We start from the raw sequence: 27,795 nt of genomic DNA, 5'->3' as shown, positions 1-27,795 counted from the left end.
TGGAAAAGACAGGATGGACATGGATATAGATTTAGTTTTGCTGTCTTGAGTTATCAAAATTAATATTATGGCAAAACATAATCATTATTTTTAATTAAATGCATATCCTAATGTTGAGCTAACTTGGTGAGTGAGTGAGTCAAACAGCTAGTTTTTCATTTTGTAATATTGATCTTAGTTAATTCCTGTAAACGAAGACAGTGTTTTAAACATTATGAAAGTTAAAATATCAATGTTAACGTATAGAATAGTGAGGAGTACTATATATAAAAGTCATGTGACAATTTTAGCACACTGGAATATATAAAATATTGGGTCTAAATGCAATATAAATCCAGATAAAAACTCATTAACCCCATCTTGTATTGTTTTTTCATGTTAAATCTCTATAAAAAATATTGATACTAGAAGGAGATAACTTCTTTTTAGGGTCTCAGTGAATGGAAATGTGGACTGTACGTCAAAGGCTGCAAATCAAATGATACTAGTATTTTTTTGTTTTTGGTGTTTGTAGTAAGTACACAAAACTCGTTCAATAAACATTTGAAATAGTATTCTTTCCTTGAAGCAAAGAGGAAAGATCATCAGAAATGTTTTTCTGTACTGTAATAATGTCCCGCCTTGCTTCAAGTCCAGCACACCTGTGTGTATTTCATGAATAATTGTTCAGTCAAAGCCAAGTTAGTTTACATTTGTTGGATTTATTCACAAGTTAGCAGAATGTAGTGACAGGCACTGTAAGAAACCACGACGTTCTCTGTACCACAGGCACAAATCAATCACGCCACGTGGCGTTAGAACATAAGGCGTTAGGTTCAAGTTGAGCTTGAGACACATTGCTAGCTTCACGCTGTGCGTCCAACGAGGACACAGGCAACCAAGACCAACCCTTTCCTTTCAGGTTGAATTACATAATACAGCTGAGCAAGTCCAATCTGGCACGGCACGATCAAACAGCAAATGGAAGACAATGGTTTTCTTTCTTTCAGAATAACTAATGTAAAATATTTTCAGTAAGAATATAAATTCAATAAATGTTTTTAATACTGTATTGATATAAAAAATATAATAATCAAAGACCACTAAAATCCACCTCTCACTGGAAATGACAGACTGAGTGAGTGCATAGATAATCATATCAGACAGTAGGCAGCGTCTGCAAAACAGGAGGAAAACCTGAAATGCTCCGCATCACAAAGACAATATGGACAATATGGACATCAGAGAATGACATTGCTTAATGAACAATTAAATAATGAACAATTAATTTGGTAATCTTAAAACAAATCAATATTTCCCTTTTACAAAACACCTAATATTAACATTACCAGTCTAAGTATTGATGAACTTGAAAATAACCCAAATTACCTTTTTTTCTTTGAGCGTCACTGTTATGATTCTTCTAGTCTAGAAAAAGTAGCTGATTCTTTAAAATAAGGTTACAAATTAAAAAGCAGGACGAGATCTCTCTCTTTTTCTTCAGCATGCAGACAAGGGCTATAACTGTAGAAATCAATGAATTTCACCTCATTCCGAGAATATCATACTAATTATTCATTAATTCATTCATTTATTTCACGACTAACAATGTTTGAACCCATTGAAGTTTTCAAGTGAAGTCAAAATCTTAAGACAAATACTCACAGAAGGTAAAAACACAATCACTTGGCCCTGAGGTTATTCCAGCCATGACATTCAAACAGTTGTGAGCCTGTGAATTATGCCAGCAATTTATGTTGAAAATAAATGATTTGAGGACAAAATACAAATTGTTGTAATTTATAGTGGGAGAGATGAACGACATGTTCTGCGCTACTGCTCTGTGCAGCTTCTTCCTCGGTGGTTGAGGGCCAAGTGGTCACGTTGCTCAGTAGGGTAAGGGGGGGCTCAGTGCTCCTGCAAAGCTCTCTGACAGTGGTACATGAGGCAGTCGGGCAGGTCGGGGACTGGAGAGCGCAGCCACACGGACAGCGTTCCCGCATGCAGACGACAGTGCATCAGACACGGCTGATCTCGGAGGAGCCGGCAAGCTACAATACCTTCCATACCTGTGGGGAAGAATAATAAAGTTTAATCACAAATACAATACCAAATACATGGGAAAAGTAGGCTGCATTTAACACATATCAACTTATTGGTCAAATACTGTGCCGCTGCACCTTTCAGCGGTTTATTTTGGATCTTTAACAGCAGTTGACAAAATAAACATGCTCTAAAGCTGGAACAAGTGATAAGATGTAAGTTAGCATTAATAGCCAATTCATTAACATGAATGAAGCCACAGGTCCACTTTATCATTTGTTTGACTTACAACAATAAATAAATGTCTAAAAGCTCAGCTCAGCAACTCAATGTCTGTTCACCAATGATTTCCACGACATGAAGCTGAAGTTTCTTCTTCAGCACATTCAGCGTGTCCGTGAGAGGCTCCTGGCCATCACTTATCAGGGTCAGCTTCTGCTTTGTATCGTGAGAGAAGTCCAGCCACATTGCCCCATACTCCTCTGTGGACACGGTCAAAGGTCTGAAGGAAACATGTGAAATTTAAGTAAGCAACCAATCTTCTCTGCAAGATCACACTTGTGAAAAAGAAGGACATATTTCACCTGATGAAGCTGGTTAGAGGAAGTTTGTATGAGAACTGCGCCGAATGAGGCGTCCCGGCAGGAAACTGGTAAGACGCCGTCCCAACCACTTCAACATGGACTGAAGGCCTCTTCACAGTCAGGGAATACTGACACACCGCTACGCTGTGGCTCCTCGCCTCCTGCACTGGACTGTCACACACACAGGATACCTGAAACGAGCAGAACATCAAAATGCAATTGTATATGAAAGCCTAAGAGTATAAGACTAATAAGACGGTAATAATTCTCAATAGTTACTGTACCTCAAGTTCATCAGAGTCAAGCTCTAATAGTATCTCCTGAATGTCAGAGTCAGAGGAGTTGTAAATGAAAACAACCAGCGCTAAAGAATCCTCTTTCTGCAGATGACAGGCTGAGAAATCCAGGGTTTGGTTTGTGCACAGAGGAGTGATTTCTGAGTGACAGAGTCCAGAGAACTCTGCAGGAAGATGAGTACGGAGACACAAGTCTTTAAGCTTGTCTGGGTCTTCATGAGGTGCTGGATCAGCAGCTACAACACCGTTATCCCTAATGAGAGTGGGGCTAGTTTCCGACATGTCACTGCCCGTTAACTCTACATCACAGATGCCGTTTGCAGCAGCCGGGCCCTGAGAGAGTTGGGACGTCTGTTCGAGTGAAGAAACAGCCAAATCTGAGGTGATGTTGGAGTCCAGGAGGTTGTTACACAGCAAATGATTTGCTGTGCTCGGAGTAGAGGCGAGGGAGTTGGATATTTGCTCGCTGGCACCTGAGGACGAAACCGTACCTTTTGCTTTTCTTCTGAATCTCTGGGTTGTCGACTCAGATTTTCCCATCTGTTAAAAGGAAAAGTTTTAGTTGTAACATATGCATGCACAGCCTTATCCTGCCCCTCCGGTCAGTTTTCAAATCTGTGAAGTGAGCATTAAGGTCACCAGATTTATATCTATCGAATGTGAGTAGATGACTTCCAGCTGCGAGAAGAAGGCGTTTAAGTCCAACACATTTATCACACTTAGCATCTTTACTTCAGACTGGACATCCCCACCTCAAACTAAAAAAGAAGAATTAAAAAGCTCACCAGACACACAGAGCTCTGGGAGCCCAGGCCAACAAACAGCGAAGAGGCCAGCTGCTGTTTTTCTTGTTCGGGTTGAGGGGTCGGTATCGGAGTGAGAGTCTGGCTTTGTGAACTATCAGCCTCTCCCTGCTGGCTGGGTGACTGAAGGGGGCTAGGAACCTCAACATGGGCGGACTCCTCCACAGGTTCCCTCTCTGACAGGTAGCCCTCCCTCCCCCAAACCCTCTTCACACCGTCCAGCTTCAGAGTTGTCGAGCTGAAACAAAAAACAAAGTTCTAAGCCAGCCGTGCATTTGTGTGTAACCTATTGTGTGTGTGTGTGTGTCCACGTACCCTCCTTTGTGAGAGAGGTCGGGGCTATCGCCTGACAGACCAGAGCTCACAGACAACAGTGTAGGAGACTGTCTGTCTGCGATGCTGCAGGAGGACATGCTGATGGGCAGGGACAGGCCATACGGCTCCAGGCTCAACGCTGAGGCAAAAAACACAGCCAGAATAAATCAAAACAATTGTACGTTTGTGGCTAAATCTGCAAAATCTAAACCTCAATCTTTTACCTTTTGCCTGAGCTAGCTCCTCCTGTCGTTGATGGGGAGCCTTGTATGGAGCAGCGCCAGCAGCCAACGCCTCCGACACAAATCCATCCAGAAACGACAGAGAGGAATCCACCTAGAAACCAACATCAATAACAACAAAGTTCAAACTTCTCCTTTTGAGGGAAATGGAAAGATCATTTGGAAAAGAATCTGCAGGACTAAACATGTTATTTGTGTGTGCTTGCAAATATGACTCATATGAATAATTTGTACACTTTTCTTGTCACAAAAGACATTTTAAACAACCAGAGAAAGCATTTATGTATTTAGAATATAATTATTGTTCTCAACCTCCATCCGATACTGAATGGAGTTCCCATCAGACAACTCCAGACAGGCTTTAACGGCTGCTTGGATGAGGGCTGAAATAATGAGCCCCATTATTTTGATGAATACAGTAATAAATATAATATACTGTGTGTTATGGAGGGGCAAGTGTAGGCAGGTTTTGTTTTCCAATCATCAGATAAAAATCACTTAACTCTGCCAGAGAGGCAGAACTACAAAGTAACATTCGTTGAGGTTCATACAGCTAAATCAAGTTTCGACAGGAGCGGACTTTCAAGGTCAAATTAAATATCTCCAATATACCAGGTGACCATGAATATTGACTGAAAACAACATTAAATTGACAATACACCACACAAGTAAACATTATTATTGTGATTCTGCAGCGTATGTATGTTACCTCCAGGGGCTCCAGGCCGGCGCCTCGGGGTAGCACCCTGGCTCGTAGTTCACAGTCTTGGCTGAGGTGCTGCAGCTCCTGAGCCCTCTGCCTCAGCACTGTGTCCAGGGAGCTGCCGTATGTTTCACAAACCTCCTGGGTCACGGAAACACCTGCCCCGCCCTCACAGAGCTTGGTCATCGCCATGAGGACCCAGCTCTTGGTTTCACTGCTGGTGCTCTTCATGTCCAAAAGTTTGGCCAGCAGCCTCAGGACTGTGGCCGCTTCAAGTTCCTCCCGCAGATAGGAGTATTCACCGAGGACCTGCGTACGGCAGAGAAGAGGCATTGAGTGTGTTGTTCTGTGAATGTCCTGCATAGTTTCCGTATACAGTGTGTTGTGAGTTACATGTTGAAGCACAGGTAAAGAAGAGTAGTGTTATTGAATGTTTTTAATCTGTAAAAGATTTGTGAAATAATGTATTTTGTTTTATCTACCGTGATGTATTTTTGTGTCATTCCTGTACAAATTAATTCACAGGTGTCCATTCTTAGATATGTACTGTGTGTATATATCAAATTTGGTGTAATCCGGCTGTCTGCAGTAAAGCAGACCTCTTAAATCCCTGTGAGCTGCTTGAGATCTTTCTTCTCATTTCTGATCATCAGGAGACACACTCACTGTACTTTTTTCGTCTGGATTTAAAACTATGATTCTAATGACCCACCTGAGGAATTCAGGCCGAATAATTGTTTAAAACACTTTCAGTTTTACACAAATATTGTTTCTTTCTGTAGTTATTCCTCCAAATGTTCACTGAAATGCATTCTATATATTTCATCGCTTCCAAAATGTCTCTTTTCTTTTCTTATGCCTGGAAAATGTAAAGTAATTAGTAAAGTATGCTTTAAACCAAACCTTGTATTCATTTTCCCTCTTCTGCTTCTTGTTCTCATTAATATTACATAAGAATTATACAAACAGCTTCATGTGCATACAGCACTCACCCAGCTAATGACTTGGAGGAAGCGCTGTGGCAGTTTGCCAGGCTCTCCTTGCAGCAGAGAAACATACGAATCCACAGCAAACAGCCTCAACTTCCTGTCTTCCTCCACGCTGTCAAATCCTAGGCCATTAGAGAGACATTAGCATTACAAGACAAAGAATCAGCAGCAAATAACTGAACTGAAATATTACAACACAGCGGAACAAGAACTAGAGTATAAGGTGTGTGTGAGTGAGTGAGAGTGAGAGTGAGAGTGTGAGTGTGTGTGTGTGTGTGTGTCTCACCCTCAGACAGCAGTTTAAGGAAACTGTTTGGGATGTCAGGCTGCATCATGTCTCCACCCACTGAAAACACTGTGCTCATGGTCTCAATGAACCATTCATTATCTGGTGCATATGTATATTCTTCATAGGAAAACAAAATCAACACAATAAACAAGGTATAAATAATACAACAACACAACATGATTTTTAAAAAGGGACTGGATTTCTGTTTTCCACTCATAACTCATTTGAATTGAATTAAAAACCCAACAGTAGTTCTAGAGACCGAATACTGTGACGCTGTTACGGCAACGGCAGTGGGTCTCTTGTTTCAGTATTTATAGCAGCTTTTTTATATAACTGGCAATTTTATTTTATGCGTTTTCAAATGTTCCAGTTGCAGTGGGCCACCAGAAGAAAATTAATATATATTTAAGGATATTTTTCTGCCAACTCTGCCACCTTCCCCACCAGGTCAATTGTAGTGTAGTCATCTTTATTGACGCGCAGGAACTCCAGCATCTTCTCCACGATGACTGAGACATTCTGGGCGTTGGTGATCCGAAAGAGCAACTCCAGTGTCTACGAGACAACAGAAAAAGTCACATAATGCTACAAACCTACAATTCTATGACACCAAAATCCAGAGTGCATCAGTATCTGCCTCACCTCACGCTTGATGATGAGGTCGGGGTGATCGAGACACTCGATGATGGTCATCTGATGCTGAAGGGCCAGTTTAGGATGCTGCTGGACCACATAGGTGAGGGCCTTCAAGCCTACAGTAACACCAAATTAAACAACTTACTACAGTCAATATCTAAAGTCTGGATTGTCAATGTAAAAAAAATGACTTCAATCAAAGGTTTTATTTGAATCTTACCGAGATATTTGAGATTAATCTTCAGTGACAGAACAAAGTTGCCAATGCACTTTGCAGCTTTTTCCAAAAGTTCAGATTTGGGATGAATTGTGTAAATGCATTTTACACACTCGTATAATATTGCTGGAAATGAAGACAGTGGTTGAATACAATACTGAAATGATTTTAGACAACCAAATTTGCAAAAAATGACACTTTAAAATTGGACATACCATAGGTGATGTTATGATTTATCTCTGCTCTTCGTAAAGACTCATCGAGGACTTCATACATGATCTCACTTGTACTGTCAAACAAAGAACAGACTCACACAATGAATACAAAGCGCAGCTACATCACGGCATAAAAAAATTGTTGAACAAAATAACTACCTCTGATCATTTTTCCCAAGAAAAGCCAGTATTCGGAGAAGCTGAATTTGCAACCATGGAGCAGGAACACTGTGATAGTTAAAATCCATGGGCAGTTTCCCTCCCACCACTTGCTTCAGTATGGTGACAAAACTTGTGGTCAGGTCTTTATAACCTTCTGGATTCTCCTGTAGCAAAAGAAAAATATATGATAAGACTGGATTCATCAAACCAGAAAGTCCAGAGTCCAGAAAAACTAATTACCTGGATCATCTGTAAGTAGATGTGCAGTGACGCCGTCATGACGCCAGGGTCCTTGTCACACAGAGCTTTACGAAACTTGTTGTGGATGTGTTGAACTTGATTTGGTGCTATTAGGTAGAACTTATACAGTGCCAGGACTGCTTTTCTTCGAATGATTTCTCTGCAAATATGTTCGGAGAAACGCTTATTAATCATAATATTCAAGCAGATTTTTCATGCTCCAGTTTATCATATGAATACATTGACTTGGATGCATATTGGTCAATATTTAGACTTGACATTTAAAGAGTTTTTCTTACTTTGGGTGATTAAGTTTCTCCTCAACCAGAGGAAGGATTGCAGGAATCATATCTTTGGGGAACATTTGGCTGACAACAGTGAGAGCCATGCACACTTCAATAAGATTTGTGCTCTGAAGATCCTGAAAACACAAAATACATCAGCATCACTTCCTCCGAGATCAGCAGCTAGATGACAAAGTCTGTAAAAACATAGCACCCACCTTTAATACAGTGTTCACAAGGAGCAGAAGCAGCTCGTGACTTTCGTTCAGAAACAAAGACACGGCGAGATAACCTGCAATTCAGAAACACAAACGTATCTTTTTGCTCAAAGATGTTCAGGAAGAAGCAGTGAGTTAAAGAGTTAAAGCTCTAACCTCCTAATCATGCCTTTGTGTTGATAATGAGACAAAGTGAGTATTAAAAAGTCATTGAGTAAGGACTCTGAAGAAGGACTAAGCTTCACAGCTCATCACAAACAAACATACCGACTCTTTTCTCCAGAGCAGTGCCTTGTTGAGCCAGTTTGATGGCGTGAATATAGCTGAACGAAGCCTCATAACCGAGCATTTCACAGTAGATCGCTCTGACCATGAGCTCCTTCATCTGCCTCTGGATGAGATTATGACACAAGGAAAAAGTAAAGATATCAATAATTGAAGCTATCACTTCATCTTGACCTTATTTGCTTTCTTAAACCAAATTGGAAAATCAGGAGAATCGTACCATGGAGGTGTTTGGGGAGGACACCTGCTCTTTGATAGATGTTAGTTCACGTTGAATAAGTTTTTCCTCTTCCTGAAATGAGTGACACAATGCCTGCTAACATAAGACACTAACATGCTGTTTGCTGTCAATAAATGTAAAAAAAAAATTAGTGACTTGATGATTTAACGTTTTAATTTTCAGTTCATGTTTTCTCATATTTCTTCGGTAAGACTCAAAGTGATATCTTGATCTTGAAAAAGGTTAGTGCACTGTGACATTTTTTGTTGTTGTCAATAAACCAAACCATACATGACATTACTTGTATCCATTACCCACAGAATACCATGCAAGTGTACACTGATGATCAAGTTGTAGAGACTTTATAGAAAGTAAATACATCACAGTGAACATCAGTTATAGCTGATACAATTCAAGCAATTTTTGACTGGTGCATTCACGTGTTTACGGGATATTACAACTCTTACGAGTGGGACTTGATAATTGGTTGAAGGAGAGCAGCAACATTTGTCATAACGTCCATATTTGTAACCGAGTTGTACTTCCCTGCAACACAGTTTGTGAATGCAAAGCAAATTGGCAGCTGACTCTTGGACACTTCGAATAACTGAGTGCATCACAAGCACGTGAACGCACCAACAAGGACATGTTTTAAAAATAGTCCCAGCTCTGTTTTCGACAATATTATCACGTGATAATAACATAGCAGGAACGAGAAGGTACCTGTAAATCAGTCTGAAACATAGCAGGTAATGCAGGGAGCAACCGGCATATAGTAAGTAGGTTAAAACACGTAAAAACGCCTTTTTTTTTTAGGTTAGCAGAGACAGTGCAAGCTAGCTAACGTTAGGGCACATAGTCAAAAGATGACTCGTCTTATTTCACCTTAACTCAATTTTTAAGGACGGACTCACATGTTTGGACGTTAACTCGGTGATCCCTCTGATGAGGTTTCCTAGTTTCGAGGTGGAGGACAGTTTTGTAGATTGAGAGTCTAAAGACAGCAAGCCCGGCAGAGCTGTCAGCGTCTTCTCCACAACGTCGCTCATTTTGGCTTGCCAGCTGTTTTCTTTTCTTTAAAAATACCCTTATTAAATCATCTATCCATCCTAGTAATAGCTTCTTAAACAGAGGAAGTTAAACGTACTTGCTAAATGTTTAAAAGATCATAAGAGGCAACGTGCTAGCTTGACAGTCGGCCATTGTTTTGATTCAGCAGACTGTGCAATGATGTCACTTCCGCTTGTATTTGGGAAACTTTATTAGAAACCTTAAACAACAACAGTGGCTGTTATTCTAGTCTGAATAGATCAGTATAAGAAAATTAAACTACAGCATCTGGTAAACAACAAAAATGAGTGCAATGATATTCAAAACTCAGTTTATTATGTTTGAAATACTTTGATAAACAGTTCCTTTAATAACTGTACACTAAACTACAATAGAATAATTACAGTAATTATTAAATTACAGCCATTGGACAACTGCATGAAAAAGAGTAAATTCTAAGAAATATATATATATATATATATATATATATATATATATATATATATATATATATATATATATTCAGATGCAGTGTGCACAGAACAGTAAGTGGCTTCCACAGCTGGAAACAGACATGTTCAAATCATTCGGAGGGAAAAATCAACATCATATATTTACTTTGAAACATGTGCTTATTTTTACATTAGAATAATATTGGCAGGTGAATTGCTGTAAAGGCTTGTTGGGTGCACAGGGTATGGAATTAAATCCATTTCCTTCTTAGCTCATCTTCATAAACTACAATGTTGTACCTTTGTTGATTAATATTTAATGCAAATGCGCCATCATATGGCTTCAAACTATCAATTATTGATACTTTTTTTTTTTTTTTTTTACAAGACAATCAAATCCTTCTCACTATCTCTCATATTCCAACATTTCGCATTTTCAGAGGCACGAGAAACTCAGGCAAAGTAGAGCTGAGGCCTTCATAAAATACTTACTGCTTCCTCTGCAGATGTATTTTGCTTCCTATTATCGTATTATCTTCTTCAGTTTGCATTCCTCCATTATTTTTTGTGCAAAAAAACAACAAATAAATTACCAAGTAGTGTCCTTTATGTGGGCTTATACAACACATCACTTTATTGTGTCACTTCTATCCTAGTCTGATGCTAGTCACTACCAATGGTATTTTCTGCAATATACATTTAACATCTTAAGTTGTAACCATAAGTATCTCTGTGCAATTTTCTTTCAATCATACTGTAACAGAAGCGTGCCATTTGGTTTAATTACTCTGAAATATGTAAATGTACTATGACCATGAGCCTGGAGTATATACACAATGCTATTGATATGCCCCATGTACAACCAAAAGTGAGACTCTAGCTCTGTGATTGTACTCTAGCAAACAGAAATGTTGGTGTGTCTTCAATAGGTTTGTCTACCATTTAATCCTCTGTGTCTTCATCATTAAGCCCAGGTCTGAAAAAATCAAAACAGCAAACATTATCAAAAATGTCACTGCACAATTGCAAAGTTGTCAGATCAGACAATAATAACAGACATCTCATACCCGAAGAGTGTGGTCCCAGGAACCTGAGCAGAAGGCCGTCCCATCTGGAGAAACACGCAATGTGCTGACACGGTTCTCATGGCCAAACAGAATAGAGACTCGTGTTCCTTTGAGAACATCCCACACATTGATGGTGTAGTCGTTGTAGCCGCCAAATAGTAACCGTCCTGAAAGATTAAAAAAACAGAACATAAATGCTTTATACTCGCCATACTAAAATAATGAATTTTAAGCTCTGATTATTCATTAACTGCTGTTTGGTTGAATGACCAGACTAATACTGAGGTGTACATTTCTCACCACTGAGAGAGAAATCAACACTGGAGACCCCAAATATGATGCTCTCTTTGGAATAAATAGCCACTTCTCTGTCTGCCCGTAAGTCATACAGCCGGCACTGTAACAAAGGTCAGTGTTTGGATGTTAAAGTTATTTTCAATATGTTTCAATTTGCACTTTATGTGGTAAATATCTGATTACTTACTGTAGCATCATCTGAGCCAGAAGCAAATGCATCTCCACTGGGATAGTATCTATTAAAAAAAAGAAACCACAGTTAGGAACAAATACCACTCGTGTAGGATTTAATTATCTGACTTTTAGCGACTCCCAGTGGTGGCATGAAAGAACACACTGTGTAGTGGAAGATGTGACAAGACATAACATTATACAAAATATATTCTCATGTATACTCATTACATAAAATTGACAATTGGCAGTAACTTACCGCACACTATTTATGTCCGATTCATGAGTTTCAAAGGACTGAATACACTGTCCTGAACGCATGTCCCACACATTGGCTTTCTTATCACAGCCCTGCAATAGCACAGAATAATACAGAATAGAACCAAATGTGTCAAGTAATTCAGTGAAATTTGAATAGCAACAAGCTGTAGTGAAAGGTGTCCTCACCCCTGAAACAAACGTATTTCCAGTCTCAGAGGGGGCCAGGTCCAGACAGAGCACGTCTGCGGCATGTCCATGGAAACTCTGCAACAGCTGCCCACTCTCAACATCCCATAATGCACATGTTCCATCCCCACTGGACGTCAGGATCTTTAACACAAGCAGACGATGAGGAGGAAGAATAGTGTCTGTTCTGAAGATCAGTAAAAGTCTATGTGGGCTAACACACGGCTATAAATTGATTGTCTTTGCTGTGTGCAACATCATGTGACCAGGATGTCAAACCAGGAGCAACTGGCTGCTGTGAATTATTAACGAAGGGGGGGAGCTCTTCACATGGGAATATTAAAAAGGCAGTGATTTCTGATTAATAATGAGTGATAGTAATGAATAGAAAAAGCAAAACCGTGTTTGCAGGAACCTAAACTGTCAAATTGGGTTAAAATGGCTTTCGGTGCAAGTTTTTTTAGTGCATGGTCGATGATCTCACCTGCATATCGGAGTTGGTGAAGCTGCAGGCTGACAGGTAGTTTGTGTGCATGGCCACTGACTTCTTCTTGGCAGCCAAGTTCTCATTTTTGTCCAGAGAGAGGGGATACACCGAGCATTTATTATCCAGGCCCCTGTGACAAGAACATCACCAAAGCTTACAAAAAAAGAACAGAAACCCAAACCGATGACGCGGCACATTTGGAATCCTCACAAGCAGTAAGACACTCACCCACAAGCTACAGCGCAGCCGGAGGGGGCGTAGGCGCAGGCCATCACCCAGGTGCAAGGCATTGTAACAGCATGCTCCTAATACATATCAAAACACACAGCTGCATGAGCCGCATCAGGACGGCAAGATGAATCCAATTCATTAGAATCAATTAATTGGAGCAGAACAGGAAGCTTTTGGCTGTTACACATCAGCTGTGTAGCCATTTGTCTAAAAGCAGAAACTGTGTGAAGCCAAAACAGGCATTTTAAATAAATGTTCAACTCTAATAGCAATCTCTGAAGTCCCTTCCCCTTCGTCCTCATTCATTAAAATATTTTTGCGTCATGGCACATTGTAGATATGCTGTTGATGTGGAAATCTTCCACGTCTCCTCCTGTCTATTATGCCTCAGAGATTTGATTTTCTACATGATATTGGACAGAGTCAAATTCTCAATTATTGTCTCAATAGATGATGTTTCTATACAAAGACTCCCTCTGCAACATTCACAATGACTTACAAACACTACAATCCAGTTTGATGCACCAATGATATTCATTTTTCTGTTTGTCGTTATTTGCACATAAACAGTTCTTTTAAACCAAATGTTCTTTGTTTTTGCTTTTGTCTTTAGAAATACTAAATATGAATTTCAGACTACATAACAATACTTAAAATAAATGATCTTAGATGGAAAACCACTCTCTGGTTGAACTAATCAAAGGTTATGTGCATAATCTCTGATGGGGGGGGGTCAAAAGTAGCTATGATTGCTTCGTTTTGAAGGGTGACAAGCCAAAAAGGTTTGAAACAACTGGTTTAAACAATAGTAAAAGATGTCAAGAAGGTTGACTTGGTGTCAGGGAGCATAGCTGAAACATTGATTTATAACAAGCAAGTCAAATATCAAATATCTTTAAAAATCTCAGCATTTTACAAAAAATGGTTTTGTAATAAAAATACATGCATGTTAGAAGTTACCTTGTTGGTGGTGAAAGCATCCCAGACAATCACCTTTCCATCCTGCAAAGAGGTTAGAACAAGTACAATATAAAACAATGATGCAATCATACACACTGGGCTAAAAAAACATAAACCAGCAGGAGCGGAGAGTGTGTGACCTGTGAGGAGCTGACGATCCTCCTCTTGTCCTTACACCAGTCCATGCACAGAACTTTGTTGCCATGTCCCTTCAGAGTTCTTCGTGTCTTCATGACAAACTGACCCAGCCCATCCACCTTCTCTGCCACTTGGTGTACTGTGTAAATATAAATAAATACATAAATAAATGTGTGTATATGTATATATATACACACACACAATGTGCATTACACCCTACTGAATACACATGAATACTGAATGGATTAATATTCCCAGGAGCAATAAGGATTAAAGTCAGTTTACAATTTATACAGGAATATTAAAAAATGAATATTAATTTTATTCTTTCATGTCTTCTCATAAACAAACACGCACTAGAAAGGCTTTTTTAAAATATATATATATATATATATATATATATATATATATATATTTAGGTTTCCTTCCAACATCTTATTCAACATCTGCCATATAGCTGAGATGTGATGGGAATAAACAACTACATCGAAGACATTCAGATAGAAGCAGTGGGCTGTAAAATGGGGACGCAAACAAACATATTGCTTAAGTCGCCTGTCCGATATCTGAGGCAACGTCGAGCCAATCGGGTCAATAATCAGTTCGGACCCACTCACTCACGTGTCTGTAAAATTGGCGACATTCGCCCTCCCGCTAAAATACACGAGTCTCTAGACATTTGCTTGTATTTGTCCCGTCACAGTGTGACCGCGGAGGTGGACCGAGGCCTCTCCATTCTCAGCAGCACTCACGTTCAACGTCGTGCAGCTTCGCTCTTTCCTCCTCCAGCTTCGTCTTCAGCGTGTCCGACTCCGTTTTGAGATGGGACAGAGTCTCATTCAGCTGTACCTCCTGTGTCGCCATTTCAGGGACGAGAGGGGATCTCATATATTTCCTTCGTGCAGGGAGCGATCGGCAGCGAAAAGGCTTGCAGCAGAGCTAACAGCTGATGCTGCTGTCATGACGTCACGGGGAGAAGATGCTCCACCAGTGTTCAGATGAAGGAGAAGGAGGAGGGGGAGGGGGAGGGGGAGGAGTGTCCTGCATTCTGGTGATGCTGCTGCTCCGCACGGGCTGTATCCTCAGCAGCCCTCACTACTCTACCGCTGATAGTGGATTTAATACTGCCGACATGGAAAACACAATACTGTTCTGCAAACTGCCATTAAGAGCCATGTTGTTATTGTTTTGCTTTGTTAAGCCTCCCACCACGTGGGGGCGTAGTGCCGCTGTCAATTAGGCAAGAGGTTAATATGACTTGATACAGGTGTGGCTGACTCGATACAGGTGTGGCTGTGATTTAGGAAATAGATGTATGACAGAGAAAGTTTGTTTTGGAAACGCTGCGATGGTAAATTACAAATTGCCTTCATTTTGGAAACAGGACATTTTGTTATTTTTAATCTAAACAAAAGCAATCAGTAACCGTAGTGACGGCCAATGGGGTCACTGCACTACCGTAGTGTAAAAACACAGCAGATAAATGCGGTGTTTGAACATATAAAACCATATATTTCAAGCGTATTATTCAGTACATGTGTCTTCAAATGAAACAGCTGTTACAATAAACATTGTATTAAGAGCCACACGTGTATTATTTGGTAAATCAGAATTTCAGGAAAGTTTATAATTTACTTTCTGAATTACGGAACAATTTATGTTAATAACAGGTGCTCCCTGGACGGAGATTTAATAACGTCATGACAGCAGCAGGTGCAAAGTAATGAGCTGCATTAGGCACTATATAGCACTTAGTTTTTACCGTAACAGATCGTAACATACCATATGATCATAAGAGAGAGTTTATTTATTTTGTGTATGTAGTTAACGTTCTTTTTGCTACATCAAATAAAGACAAAGGGAAAAGAAGGATATGATCTCATGCAGGCACGTGCACAGATAGACCCCTAGTGGTGCTCAAGCACCTGCCCTTTTGCCCTGGATGAGAAAAGTGCCCCTTCTGCAGGAGCACAATTGTTTCTTCATTCATCAGTATTTAAGAATAAAAATGACTCTCTCTGTCATCAATATCTGACGGGGCATTTATTTGAGTTCCGCGCCCCTCCCTCCTCCTCCGCAGCATCAGACAAACAGGGAATGACGGTGTTTGTGCAATCCCCCGAAGGTTGTTTGGTGATAAATTAACCACAACATTAGCGCCGCTGAAAACATTACGTCGTAACTGGTCCGAGATTCCTAAAAAAATAAAAAAAATAGAGACTGGCACCAAGGAGGATGCTCATGTGAAGATCCTTTAATTTATCCAGAGCAAAGTTTTAAGTTAGAATATTTTTTTATTGCATTTGGTTATACAATGTGGCCTTGTTTTGTCTGTATTTGCCTGTTATTCATTTATTTATTCAATTTGATAATTTGAGTTAGTTTGTTAAAAAATATATATATATAGAAGTTGAAAATATCCTAGTGTGTTTTTCATTTATTTATTATTATTTTTAAGTAATTTTGCCCCCTTTTTTTTTGGTTTGAGCACCTGCCCCCCAAAATGTGTGCACGTGCCTGTATATATATATATATATATATATATATATATATATACGTGCCTGCATATGTACATAATATAAATCTGTTTAAACAAAATTCTGAACAGGTCTAGTAAAATAAAAATAAACACAACTGGAATTTACTGTTCAGAGGACTTTTAGTCTGTAGCCTCTGAAACAATAAAGCAGTTACATCTGTGTAGTCCGCCCCGTTTCATACAAATCAACTGTGCGTCTTGAGGCTCATACTGCTCTCTCTCCGCTTGCGCGAGTGCCAGAGCACGAGCACGGCGGGACTATGCCAGAGCGCAAGCAGTAGAGAGGGGGTGTAGGGTTAGAGGGGCAGAGGCGCCCCTCTGTACTCTACACCCTCTCAAATCATACTGCGGAAACAGCAACGTCATCTGTTCTGGGGTGTGGGGGAGGAGCTAATTTTCTTTTTTTGTCGCAGAATGAACTAATCAAGATATCAAAGACTCAAATAATTGTTACAATGGAAACGGTGACGTCATCTGTGAGGTGTGGGAGCTGCAGTGGCCTCCATAATCCTTAAATGGAAGAAGTTTGGGACGACCAGAACTCTTCCTAGACCTGGCCGTCCAGCCAAACTGAGCAATCATGGGAGAAGAGCATTGGTGAGAGAGGTAAAGAAGAATCCAAAGATCACTGTGGCTGAGCTCCAGAGATGCAGTAGGGAGATGGGAGTAAGTTCCATGAAGTCAACTATCCCTGCAGCATGGGGCTTTATGGCAGAGTGGCCCGACATAAGCCTCTCCTCAGTGTAAGACATATGAAAGACCACATAGAGTTTGCCAAAAAACACATGAACTCCCAGACTATGATAAATAAGATTCTCTGTTGTGATGAGACCAAGATTTAGATTTAATTTTAAGCGGTATGTGTGGAGAAAACCAGGCACTGCTCATCACCTGCCCAATACAATCCCAACAGTGAAACATGGTGGTGGCAGCATCATGCGATATTTCCGTTTTTCTTTTTTGATAAATTTGCAAACAAAGACATTAGAAATTAAATGACATCTGTATTTCAAACATTTTGTCCATAGCCCTCAATTTTTTATATATTGTGTTCATTGTTTATTTAAAGTGTTTACATATTTACATATACAGTAAATGAGTCATGGGCCACCGGATTACGACTGTAAGGTTGAAGGCTGGCGGTCAGATCCTGGTTAGGAAGCTCAGGTGAAGGCTGCTCGGGACCTGCAGCAGCTCCAGAGCCTGCGAGGACGGGCAGAAAGGAAACGTGACCTGGAAACGATAGTCTGAGTCCAGCATCAGCTGAGAGCTGGACCCGTCACGATCTTGTAGTAATGACTGCAACAGAGAGAAACTTGGCATAATTAGTCAAGTGCAAGTATGGCAGGTGAACATGTATTTCATGACATTACAGTGTACTTTAAATTAGAAAAGTGTGTTTTATTCAAATTAGAAAATAAACAATCAAGCTCACCTGAACTTTGCGAACAAATGATGACGTCACCCTTTTCTCAAAATCATCAATGGGAGTGTAGGAGTTCAAAATCTTGACAATCTGCACATTTTAATGTAAGTTTTGTTTAAATGTTTAGCTGGATTTCTCCAATATTGAAAATATGGCATGTGTGGCATGACTAAAGTACCTGAACCGAGTTGAGCTCAGTGCATTTTTCAGTGATCTCCTTGGCGTCGTCGTCAGTGGACTTGTTGACTTGCAGTAGCCAGGCGGCCTGAGACAACGGCATCAGAGTGTCTATAGAATTAGAGCTTTGCAGTTCCTTGTCTTTTAGCCATTCCTCAAGGTAACTGATGTTACACCTGAACAAACAAAAGCTATGAACTCATTTTTGTCTGCGTAACAAATCGTCTTCATTCTCATAAAAAAAACACCACAGACCTGATTTGCATTCCCTTCCTGCAGGAACACATGTCTTTGCGGAGCATGATGTTGTTGAGGGTGGTCGCACCAACGAGGAAGAACATTTGCTTGACTGCCTGGTTGATGAGTCCCTGCTCCATGCCATGCTGGCTCATGGTGGAGTGGAAGACACTGAGCTGCTGAACGATGGAGGAGATGGTGTGCGTCTCCGAGTCCTCGTAGATGCTGTTGGAGCGCTTCCTGAAGCCCGTCGGCTTCATGCTAGAAATCCCCTGTAAGCTCTCGTGCTCCAACAAACCTGGCACTGTCGGGCGAGAAAAGACAAGCAGCAGATTTAAGGTTGCTAATAAAGAAGGACCGCTTCCAAAATCTGAATGTGATAATGGTGATGATGAAATACCAATTGCAGGAATTAGGGTGTCTTCAATGATGGAGACAAACTGATGGTAGATTTGAATGGCCAGGTCGCTGAGAATCTGTCTGTGTTCAGACAAATCAAAATTCTGCAAGCAGTTCTTTTTCTGTCGAGGAGTATTTTGTTTCAGGAACTCCTTTTGTAACAGAAAGCAACAAAAACACAAGAGAATGTCAAAATATGCCTGCTATGGACTCGATATTTTCAACAAAAAGAATAATAGTGCATTCAGGGTAAACACAGACCTCCTCCCCGCTGTACTGTTTCAGACAGTTGAGCAGCTGATACATGTTTGAGAGCCAGAATGACAGCAACTCAAAGTTTTTGTTGTTACTCTGAAATAAAAATTAAATGTTTATATTTCTAGTTATTCATTGATCCTTATACATTACTTTTCCCAGCTGTTCACATTATCACATTATCAAAATCACAACGTAAAACAATGAAAGTAAACTACACTGGTGCCAACATTCAGACTACCTAATCTGAAATAGCTAATAGTAATATCTTCTGGATTATTACTATTAGATTATGATACTATTTATTCAGAAGATCTACAGTTGAGATAAAGGCTACTAGAATGAGCATTAACCTCACCACGATGACTTGTTTGACAGCACCGATGATCGCATTCATAAGAGACTTGAGTCTGACTTCATCGTTCAAGTAGTCAGCGTGGCGGACGCACATGAAGAGGATGTAAGCTGGCAGACCGGGGATCACATTGACCACCACACCTTTGGGCTTCAGGTCTGTGAGTAGAATATGGCAAGATTAATTATACTTTATTCCTGCTCACCATCCAGTGGACCCCAGCATACACGCAAAGGAAGTGAATGAAGAAGAATACCCAGAATTATGTTTTGAATGAGCCTGGATTCATCCTCTCTCCTGTACTCCAACATGCCAAGGAAATCTTTGGGAATTGCAGGTGCAGGTGTTTGCTTGGCTGTGTGACAGAGGTTAAAGTGATGAATATAGAGAATTTGGATTCATCTCATAATGTGCGTGTACAAACTGCAGCATCACCTTTCTGTGATGCTTCGAGGCTCTTTACGTGATTCAAGAGTTTCTTTATTATTCTGTCTTTCTGGTCCAGCTGCTCTTCTAAATCCTGAAAGAAAAGCACAATTTGTTTCTGTCTTTCATACAGACAAAACATACATGCACACACTCGTACTGTAACCCTCTACACACACACACACACACACACACACACACACACAAACACACACACACATACCATATTCTCAGCAGTTAACTGTGAAGTCTCCTGTCTCAGTTTGTTCTTAGCTTCACTCTCCATCTGCTGCTGTCTCTTCAAATGAGCAGTCTCGTCTTCCAGCTCCTCTACTCTGCGTTGAAGCTCCCTCTTCAACTCCTCCAGCTCTTCAACGTTTGCCTCAAGGTGCCTTAAAAGCCACACAAATCAGGCCAACTCAGAAATGACAATCACTTCATTAATCAAGAAACGGCTTCTAATCTGTGTGCTTTACCTGCGTTGGGAGCTCTCTTCTTGAATCTTCTTTTGAAGATTGTTTGTGATCTCCTCAGTTTTTTCTTTCAGGTTACATGAACAAACAAAACCAAAATAAACAAAAGAACGAGTGAAATTTGAATCTGCAAAAGAGCTTTATGATGAAATAGTTGGGGAAAAACAGACTACCTGCGAGTTCTCTGCTCTGCATCTCTATGTGGGCCTCCAATTCTTGTTTTTGTCTCTGCAGCTCTGAAGCCTGCAGCTTCAGCTCCGGTATAACCTGTGGATCACGTGAAATAAGGGAAATGACTGAATGTTCTGCACCTCTTCTATCCAAAGGAAGGAAATGTGGGATCAAGAATGCAATAACGCACTGAGTTCTCGCTGCTGAGCCTGGACACTTCTTGGCGAATATTTTCGTTGACATTACTTTTCTCCCGGAACAGGTTTTGCAACTTGCTGTTCTCATTTTGAAGGTGGTCCCCCTTCAATTTCAAGCCCTCCACGTGTGTCTCATAGCTTTCCTTCTGCTCCTTCTGGCGTTTTTCTAGTATTCTGCCGTCAATGGTGGAACCGTGATAAACAGGATCAAAAGTAAACAAATTTGTCACACAGGTAAAGACAAAAAACGGGATCGTTATGGTTGTTGGTGGAAATAGACCTGGTCGCTTTCTGTAGGCCCTCAAAGGCTGTCAGCAAATCTTCAATTTCATAAATCTTTGAGTGGTCTGGAGATAGCCTTCAGAGAAACAATGTGTGAGATGAAATGACTAAATGAGATATAGAACAACTATGTTCTTCATAAAATATTTGAGTTACCCCAAAAGAACCTGCTCCTCAACAACACCACCAAGCAGTTGTCTCGTAATATCGTTCATTTTAGCTGCAGAAAGATATTCAAGTATCATCAGCACAATATTGTCGTAATTTATGTTTAACAACGTATCATTTTCAAAACTGCAGATGAGTAAAAGTATGTACCTATTGCTAGTTCCGACTGTTGCTTCATCTTTCGGTCCATGTTGTTCCTCTGGTTTTGCAGGTTGTTGAGATCTCTGCGGAGCTCGGGAATGACCTTGACGTGTTTGGTGAGCTGGATGACCTGTTCCTGCAGGTCAGAGTTCAACTGGCCCGCCTCCTCCAACTTTCTCTGCAGACTGATTCTCTCTTCTTTCAATCTCTTAATCTCCACTTTCAGAGTTTCCACTTCATTCTCATAGTCCTGTCTCTGGATCTCAGCGTTGTTCTCTGCAATTCTGCCAAACGTCATCTCATCAGTTAAACCAATATTTGCTCCAGAGGAGGTAGACTCTACAGTTCCATTACTTACTTTCTAATCCTTATTTCATATTCTTTCTCTTCCAGGATGTTCCCCGTTATTTGATCAAAGCACTCTGTAAGAGTGTAAAACCGTCACAAATTTGGTGCAAATTCCAATAAGAGTAGCATACATAAAAATCGTGACTCCTATTACCTTTAGCCTCTTTGGTGCTAGCTTCAAACCTGTTCTTCAAGTTCTGCTTTTCAAGGTTTAGTGCATCTATTTCCTTCTGAAGCTGTGCAGTTGTCTGGAGAAATAATACAAGTGTGTTTGAAGGGCTCATACAGTCTGCTGACAATCTATAACAACAGATTTTTAGCATCAACTTCAAGACTGACCAGACTTGCATCTTCTTTGGTTTTCTTCTCTCTTGCCTCCACAGACGCCTGCTGGCTGGTTGATTTTGCCAGCTTTGCCTCCAGACCCTGAAGCCTGTCTATGGTTTGAGAGTGGAAGTTGGCCAAGCTTGAAAGTCTTTCCATCAATCCACGGTTCTCTTTGTTCTGTAGGGATACAGGCATCTAGTGACGTCCTCTATAGAAAAGCCAGAGCGGAAGTAACCTTGGAAGCATCTTTACCTGCTCTTCAACCTTCTTTCTGAGCTGCTGAACCCTGTAGGAGAGCTGAACATTGAGCACCAGCCGACGCATGGTTTGAAAACGCCGTCTTGCCAGCCATGCCCTGGTATACTTCTGTAGAATGAGGGCTTTCTGCTCCTCCATCATCTGAAAATGCATTGATTAAGAAACAGCAGAGCATGAATGACATGTGGTTACAATTTGTAATTTCATCACAATGATACAAATGACTAATTAATCAACTTCACAGACCTTCTTGTACCGTTTACGGGCCCTCCAACCTCGCGTGTAGGCCTGGATGGTGATGGAAGCCAGACGGACGACCTGGAAGATCTGTGTCATGCGGTAACCTCTCCAGTATTTCTGGATCACCAGTGCTGCCCAGCCCTGCTTTAGTTTTGCAGCAGTCACGGTTTTACTGCAGAACAAGAGCGCGCACATGTCAGAACCCTGACGGATACAAAGAGGATGCAGGACAATAAAAACGGCAAGTGAATGCCTCTCACCGGATTGTCCTCTTTCCACGGATGTACTGCTGGAGGATGATGGCTGCCTCTCTCATGCGCAGGTACTTCCTCCTCTGGCTCCACCCGCGGACGTGTTTCTGGATGGTCACGCAGGCTCCTCTAAGTCGGTCCAGGCGCAGCTTCTCGAGATAAGCTACCTGACCAGCTCGGAAGAAGATCTTTGTCCGACCAAACTTGTACTGGTTGGGGTCCTAGAGATCAAGCCAAGAGGCCAACGTTATAACCTAACACGCAGTGCACAATAATGCATGACAATGTTGTAACAAAAGGCAATTAAAGAGACGGCTAACCTGAATCAACCTCTGCAACACGTCCTTGCAAGTCTGTTTCTTGTCATTGAGGTCCGCCTCCTGATGTGACATCAGGATACTGTACCGACTATAAAACTCATTGTAGGTCCACCTGTTAACCAAAAAGATGTCAATCATTACAACATGAGCATGTGTAGATTTTGTTTTGGCTGATAAAGAACGATGTAAAAGAGAATCACCTGGACGGATAGCTCTGTGCACTGATACGAATAGTTTCAAGGACTCCACACGCTCGCAACTGCTGCACCACCCTCCTGGAGTCATATCTAAAAACAAACAGGGAAACACTCACTTCAACCACAGACACACAAATGCACAAATGATAGAGGCTAACACAGACTGATTCATGTCAAACGCAGTTTCACCAGGACTCACTCAAATGGGAGCTTTTCATCATTGGGCTTAATGCAGCGCACATAGTGAGGGGTGGTAGCATTCAGTGTTTCCATCAGTAAAGAGAGGGAGCTGCAGAACTACATTCAACCACAAAGTTAATTAATCAGAATGGATAAAAATACAACACAAAAACAATTCTGTTTTATTGTATAGTCATCGGTATATACAACATATTATGGAAACTTCAGTGGGAGTTTAATCTCCAGTGAGCAGCAACGGTAAGCCAACATGTTCACCTTATCTCCCACAGAGGTTCTCAACTGTTTATTGGCTGGTTTCACTGCAGGTCTGGCAGGTCTCACTTGGACACCTTTCCTTGTCACAGAGCTTTGCTTCTGCTCTCGGAAAAAGTTGGCCAGAAAAGGAAACTGATAACAGTTGCAAGCAGGAGAAATGTGTCGAAATTAGGAAAAACAAAGCTGCATGGATTGGCATTAATGATACAGACCCTTCGATTTGCTAACTTTTTAACCACTATGAGATATAGTCAAATAAAACAGGGCTTTTGATTACCTTACTGACTCTCATAATGTCAACCAGTTCTTCGTACAGAGTGTCTCTGTTCTTTTCAAGAAAACCTGTACATTGATATTCCACCTGTTAATGGAGAAGGATTAGCATAGTTCAAAAAAGGCATCTGTCAGGAATCCAAAAGCATTAATAGTGAATAATAGTAGTGGTGACATTTGTGTGGCATTATGCTGGGAATGGGTTTCTAAAGGTCACCAGACTGCACCTTGTCTGCAAAGTGTTGAATAACAAATGCCTCATTTGATAACCTGGGCTTCTCAAACAGAGGACTGGAATCAAGGTAGTTGAACAGCTTTTGCAGCCAGCTTTGGTCAGTTCCCTGAGGAAACTGTAAAGTAAAAAGACATATGTATCGGAAGCACAGCAAAAGTGCAATTTTTCATTGTTGAAATTCACATCGCATCCATTCAATTACCAAACATTCTTCATCAAGCAAGTCCAGGATCCCCATCTTGGCTTCAATCAGGTCAATGACTGGCTGGTTGTCATAGAAATCAATCAACGTCCACGGTATGTCCTCTCTCATGTACTCCTCTTGCTCCAGCTTGAACACGTGCTGATTGAAAATAAGAAAGACAACAGAATAACCTCCTGGGCCGATAATGGTCTGTATGCAGAGTCTTACGATGATTTATAAATATGGTGAAGCATACCAAGTTAAACTGCTGTTGAAGCTTCTCGTTTGCATAGTTGATACAAAACTGCTCAAAGCTGTTGATGTCAAACGTTTCAAAGCTGAAGACAAAGGAAATACAGATCACATCAATAATGGCCATAGAGAACAGGAACATCAAACAGCAGGAACAAAAAAATCATTGTTTTATCTGCATTACCCATAAATGTCAAGTACACCAATGAAAGCATGTTGCTGTCCTGGAACCTGCAGGGCACTATTTATCCTCTTGATAATACAGTCAAACAGATGGGCATAGATCTGCTTGGCGAGGGCATCTCTGGCATTCACAGCCCGCTCTATGGGCAACGGCTTCACCACCGTCTCAGCCAGCAGAACGAGCCTCCGATGGCACAGCCAACGCCCCAACCCTTCTGCACTCACGCTCAGCAACTCACAGAAGAACGCCAGGTGTGGATCACTGGGCTGGAAGATATGCAAATCAAGTTGCGTATCGCACCAGGTTCATGTTTTAAGATCTAACCATTTAGGCTTGGAGAGGTGAGACTCACAGGAACTGATGATTTTCCAGCTCCAGAGTTTCTGATGTTGACATTTCCCAAGTGCAAAATTGCCGCTAAAACTTTGAACACATCTGACTGAAAGTCCTCCTTCAACCCTGGATAGGAAGAGAGGGGAAGGTAACGTATATGTCACACTAAAAGCAACTTACATTCTGACAGATAAAGTGTTTTTTTTTACCCAGCAGTGAGAAGGTCTTTCGAGTCTCCTCCATGTCTTTCTTGTCATCGACACCTTCAATGCTGATATCACCGCCCTTACAGGTGTACTGGAACTTATCCGCACTCACTACAGATGACAGGAATATATAATCAGGCATTCAAATACAATAAAAAACAAATGTCGCCGCTCAAACCTGCCCAATAAACCCTCATTAGAAACACTCACGCAGGCTTAGACTCTTGAACTGTGGCAGGTGAGCACAGGAACACATCTGGTAGAATATGTGATAGTTTCGCTCGTTGTCTGTCTGAATAAAACAAGAGTATCATCATTGTTATGTATCAGATATTCCAAAAAAGATAACACAACACCTTCATCTCATACACTACCTGAAAGACGACTCTAGATTTCTCTAAGAGATAGGTCCTCATGTTCGCTCCGATGATCCGGTACCTCCTGTCAAAGCTGATCTCTGTGTATTTCCCAAAACGGCTGCTGTTGTCGTTCCGGGTGGTCTTTGCGTTTCCTATTGCCTAAAAGATCAAAATAAAATCACCTCAGTTCATCAGGTCTCTTTTTTAAGTTTTCCCAAAGATATAACTTGTCTTAATTAATGCACTGGGTGCTTTATATTGGTTTCATGTTGTCCCAGTACGGAAACATTGACCATTCTGCCAGTTCAGTGGAGCGAACAGCGATGTGCTGCCTTGTGAGTACAGAGCTCCTAGTCCAGTAAAATCATACCTCTGTTATCGGATTGGATGCCAGGACTTTGTCTTCAACGTGAGTCTTACTTCCAGATTTGCTCACGACAGCAAAGTACCTCATGGCGTATCGAGCAGACACTGTTTTCCCAGCTCCAGATTCACCACTGACGATGATAGACTGGTTTTTGTGGTTTCTGAGAAAAAGATTTCCAGTTATAAGTTGACTGTATACTCTACTTTATGTGATAATGTTGTCTTCTATTTACCTGGCCATCTGTTTGTAAGCCTCCTCTGCTACTGCAAATATATGAGGGTCCATGTCTCCCATGTTCTGGCCCGAGTAGGCATGAATGATTGCATCTCCATAGACGTGAAGCTGTTTGTATGGATTTACAGCCACCAGTATAATACCTGCAATTGAGGAAGCAGCACAGGCTGAGACAAGAGCACCACCAGACTACATTCAGTGGCAGGATACAGTTTGACAGTCAACGATTTGTTTCCACAGTACCACAGTAGGTGTAGATGATTTTGGACTCCGCAAATCGCACTTTAAGATTATGAAGGACTGCGGGTTCGTGCAGGTAGCTGAGAGCGGTGAGGTCGTTCTCCCCCACCAAGATGTCCGGGTTGCGAAATGGAGGGAGTTGTGGTTTTGACGGGTCAACAGGGAGGTGGTGCTCCTGTACAATGACAGGTTATGTACAAGAGGAAGGTCAGCCGTTACTCTTCACCATCATAAATCCATTGCAGCTGCATGTGACGGTTTTATCAGTCACATTTTACTCACAGTGCCATCTTCAAGAAGCAATCTGAGAACATTATCCCCAGAATGATAGTCTCTCATAATCTCGGCTGATTTCCATACATGTTCTGCATCTGGTATCCACACTCTGTTGTACTAAGGGAGAAGATTTCAGAGGCGTCAAGATAACCATTTAACAATGTATCTATAGCCTAGTTCAAACATGTAACACTGTAAATGTAACACAATTTCCTGTGTGAACATCTACATAATAAACTATTAATTACTTTCCTATTTAACAACATATTATATTTATAATATATATATACAGTATATATATATATATATATATAATAGTATATATATGTATGTATATTAACAAGTCATAAAGTAGATGGTTAAGCATTTAGACTTTAAGTCCAGCCTCCTCTAGATCTCTGCAACTTGACTGAACCCTGAGAAAGTTTCCATATGTTTCTGTAAAACAAAGGTTTTATTATCTCTATTCATAAGGAAACATGGTGTTTTTCTCTTACCTCGGTGTACAGTTCCAACAGAGCCATATTTATGCATTATTGTTGTATCTTCTCGTCAGTATCGTCAGCTTTTGTATCACTGTACTTTCCAGATTACCAACGAATTTCTTCCCTCCACTCGCGAATATTTCAGTATCACCAGTCAAGAAAGACACAATAACATGATGTTCCCGGTTGTAACTTTCAAAATAATACTCACTGAATTAATTCAAATTCTTTTTAAAATTGAAACAAAAAACATGAACCAGTTTTCCACTGAATATATTAGTCGTTTAAATGTTCACCCAAGAATCAGTCTTACAGGTTAATGTGTGCTTCAATGTCATGTACATGTACTCCTAATGGCATTCTGTATATTCATTACTTTTACTTGACCAGATCTGAGGAAATAAAATGTGAGAACAATTACAACTCTTCAATTCAAACAATCTGAGAAGGACATTCAAACTCCAGGCCATGATGAGAAGTCCCAGATAGACTTCTGCTCAA

The 27,795-nt window shown here is 40.8% G+C and overlaps 3 protein-coding genes across 6 annotated transcripts; all 3 read right to left on the bottom strand.

The window, feature by feature from the left end:
- Nucleotides 1-681: 681 nt before the first annotated feature.
- Nucleotides 682-9,949, bottom strand: ap4e1 (adaptor related protein complex 4 subunit epsilon 1). Of its 2 annotated transcripts, none has more exons than XM_034535409.1 (21): nt 9,638-9,949; nt 8,724-8,795; nt 8,486-8,609; nt 8,219-8,292; nt 8,016-8,137; nt 7,717-7,876; nt 7,474-7,640; nt 7,315-7,388; nt 7,103-7,225; nt 6,889-6,998; nt 6,662-6,801; nt 6,241-6,353; nt 5,958-6,076; nt 4,972-5,274; nt 4,245-4,356; nt 4,021-4,159; nt 3,688-3,943; nt 2,891-3,442; nt 2,607-2,797; nt 2,364-2,524; nt 682-2,048 (listed from the first exon to the last, which is right to left on the bottom strand). In XM_034535409.1, the coding sequence occupies exons 1-21, from the start codon at nt 9,770-9,772 to the stop codon at nt 1,888-1,890; spliced, it is 3,408 nt and encodes a 1,135-aa protein (XP_034391300.1). In that variant the 5' UTR covers nt 9,773-9,949; the 3' UTR covers nt 682-1,887. The 2 variants fall into 2 exon arrangements, with proteins under 2 accessions (XP_034391300.1, XP_034391301.1); XM_034535410.1 differs by having other exon boundaries at nt 1,939-2,048; nt 2,312-2,524; nt 9,638-9,938.
- Nucleotides 9,950-10,783: 834 nt separating this feature from the next.
- gnb5a (guanine nucleotide binding protein (G protein), beta 5a) lies at nt 10,784-14,930 on the bottom strand. The gene is made up of 11 exons (XM_034535446.1): nt 14,776-14,930; nt 14,026-14,162; nt 13,886-13,927; nt 12,923-12,999; nt 12,692-12,824; nt 12,208-12,351; nt 12,020-12,111; nt 11,777-11,825; nt 11,593-11,689; nt 11,293-11,459; nt 10,784-11,201 (listed from the first exon to the last, which is right to left on the bottom strand). The coding sequence occupies exons 1-11, from the start codon at nt 14,909-14,911 to the stop codon at nt 11,190-11,192; spliced, it is 1,086 nt and encodes a 361-aa protein (XP_034391337.1). The 5' UTR covers nt 14,912-14,930; the 3' UTR covers nt 10,784-11,189.
- A 2,670-nt stretch (nt 14,931-17,600) lies between these two features.
- myo5c (myosin VC) lies at nt 17,601-27,405 on the bottom strand. 3 transcript variants are annotated; one of them, XM_034535405.1, is made up of 40 exons: nt 27,307-27,405; nt 26,816-26,926; nt 26,537-26,708; nt 26,292-26,436; nt 26,063-26,219; nt 25,708-25,851; nt 25,544-25,625; nt 25,337-25,444; nt 25,147-25,253; nt 24,795-25,060; nt 24,615-24,696; nt 24,377-24,517; nt 24,167-24,289; nt 23,944-24,027; nt 23,667-23,798; nt 23,410-23,507; nt 23,214-23,300; nt 23,014-23,125; nt 22,703-22,914; nt 22,449-22,614; nt 22,197-22,343; nt 21,957-22,121; nt 21,772-21,865; nt 21,628-21,691; nt 21,279-21,553; nt 21,117-21,180; nt 20,959-21,036; nt 20,672-20,852; nt 20,484-20,577; nt 20,314-20,377; nt 20,061-20,229; nt 19,847-19,931; nt 19,668-19,766; nt 19,415-19,569; nt 19,063-19,152; nt 18,803-18,953; nt 18,421-18,706; nt 18,167-18,341; nt 17,998-18,078; nt 17,601-17,861 (listed from the first exon to the last, which is right to left on the bottom strand). In XM_034535405.1, exons 1-40 carry the CDS (start codon nt 27,331-27,333, stop codon nt 17,706-17,708), a joined length of 5,229 nt encoding a protein of 1,742 aa, XP_034391296.1. In that variant the 5' UTR covers nt 27,334-27,405; the 3' UTR covers nt 17,601-17,705. The 3 variants fall into 3 exon arrangements, with proteins under 3 accessions (XP_034391296.1, XP_034391297.1, XP_034391299.1); XM_034535406.1 differs by lacking the exons at nt 26,063-26,219; nt 26,292-26,436; nt 26,537-26,708; nt 26,816-26,926; nt 27,307-27,405 and having other exon boundaries at nt 25,544-25,621; nt 25,708-25,799; XM_034535408.1 differs by lacking the exons at nt 25,544-25,625; nt 25,708-25,851; nt 26,063-26,219; ... (2 more) ...; nt 26,816-26,926; nt 27,307-27,405 and having other exon boundaries at nt 24,795-25,055; nt 25,337-25,425.
- Nucleotides 27,406-27,795: the final 390 nt, after the last annotated feature.

The sequence above is a fragment of the Cyclopterus lumpus genome, chromosome 6 (assembly GCF_009769545.1).
Source record: "Cyclopterus lumpus isolate fCycLum1 chromosome 6, fCycLum1.pri, whole genome shotgun sequence".
Lineage (NCBI taxonomy): Eukaryota > Metazoa > Chordata > Actinopteri > Perciformes > Cyclopteridae > Cyclopterus > Cyclopterus lumpus.
This window is presented reverse-complemented; position numbering and strand designations above follow the sequence as displayed.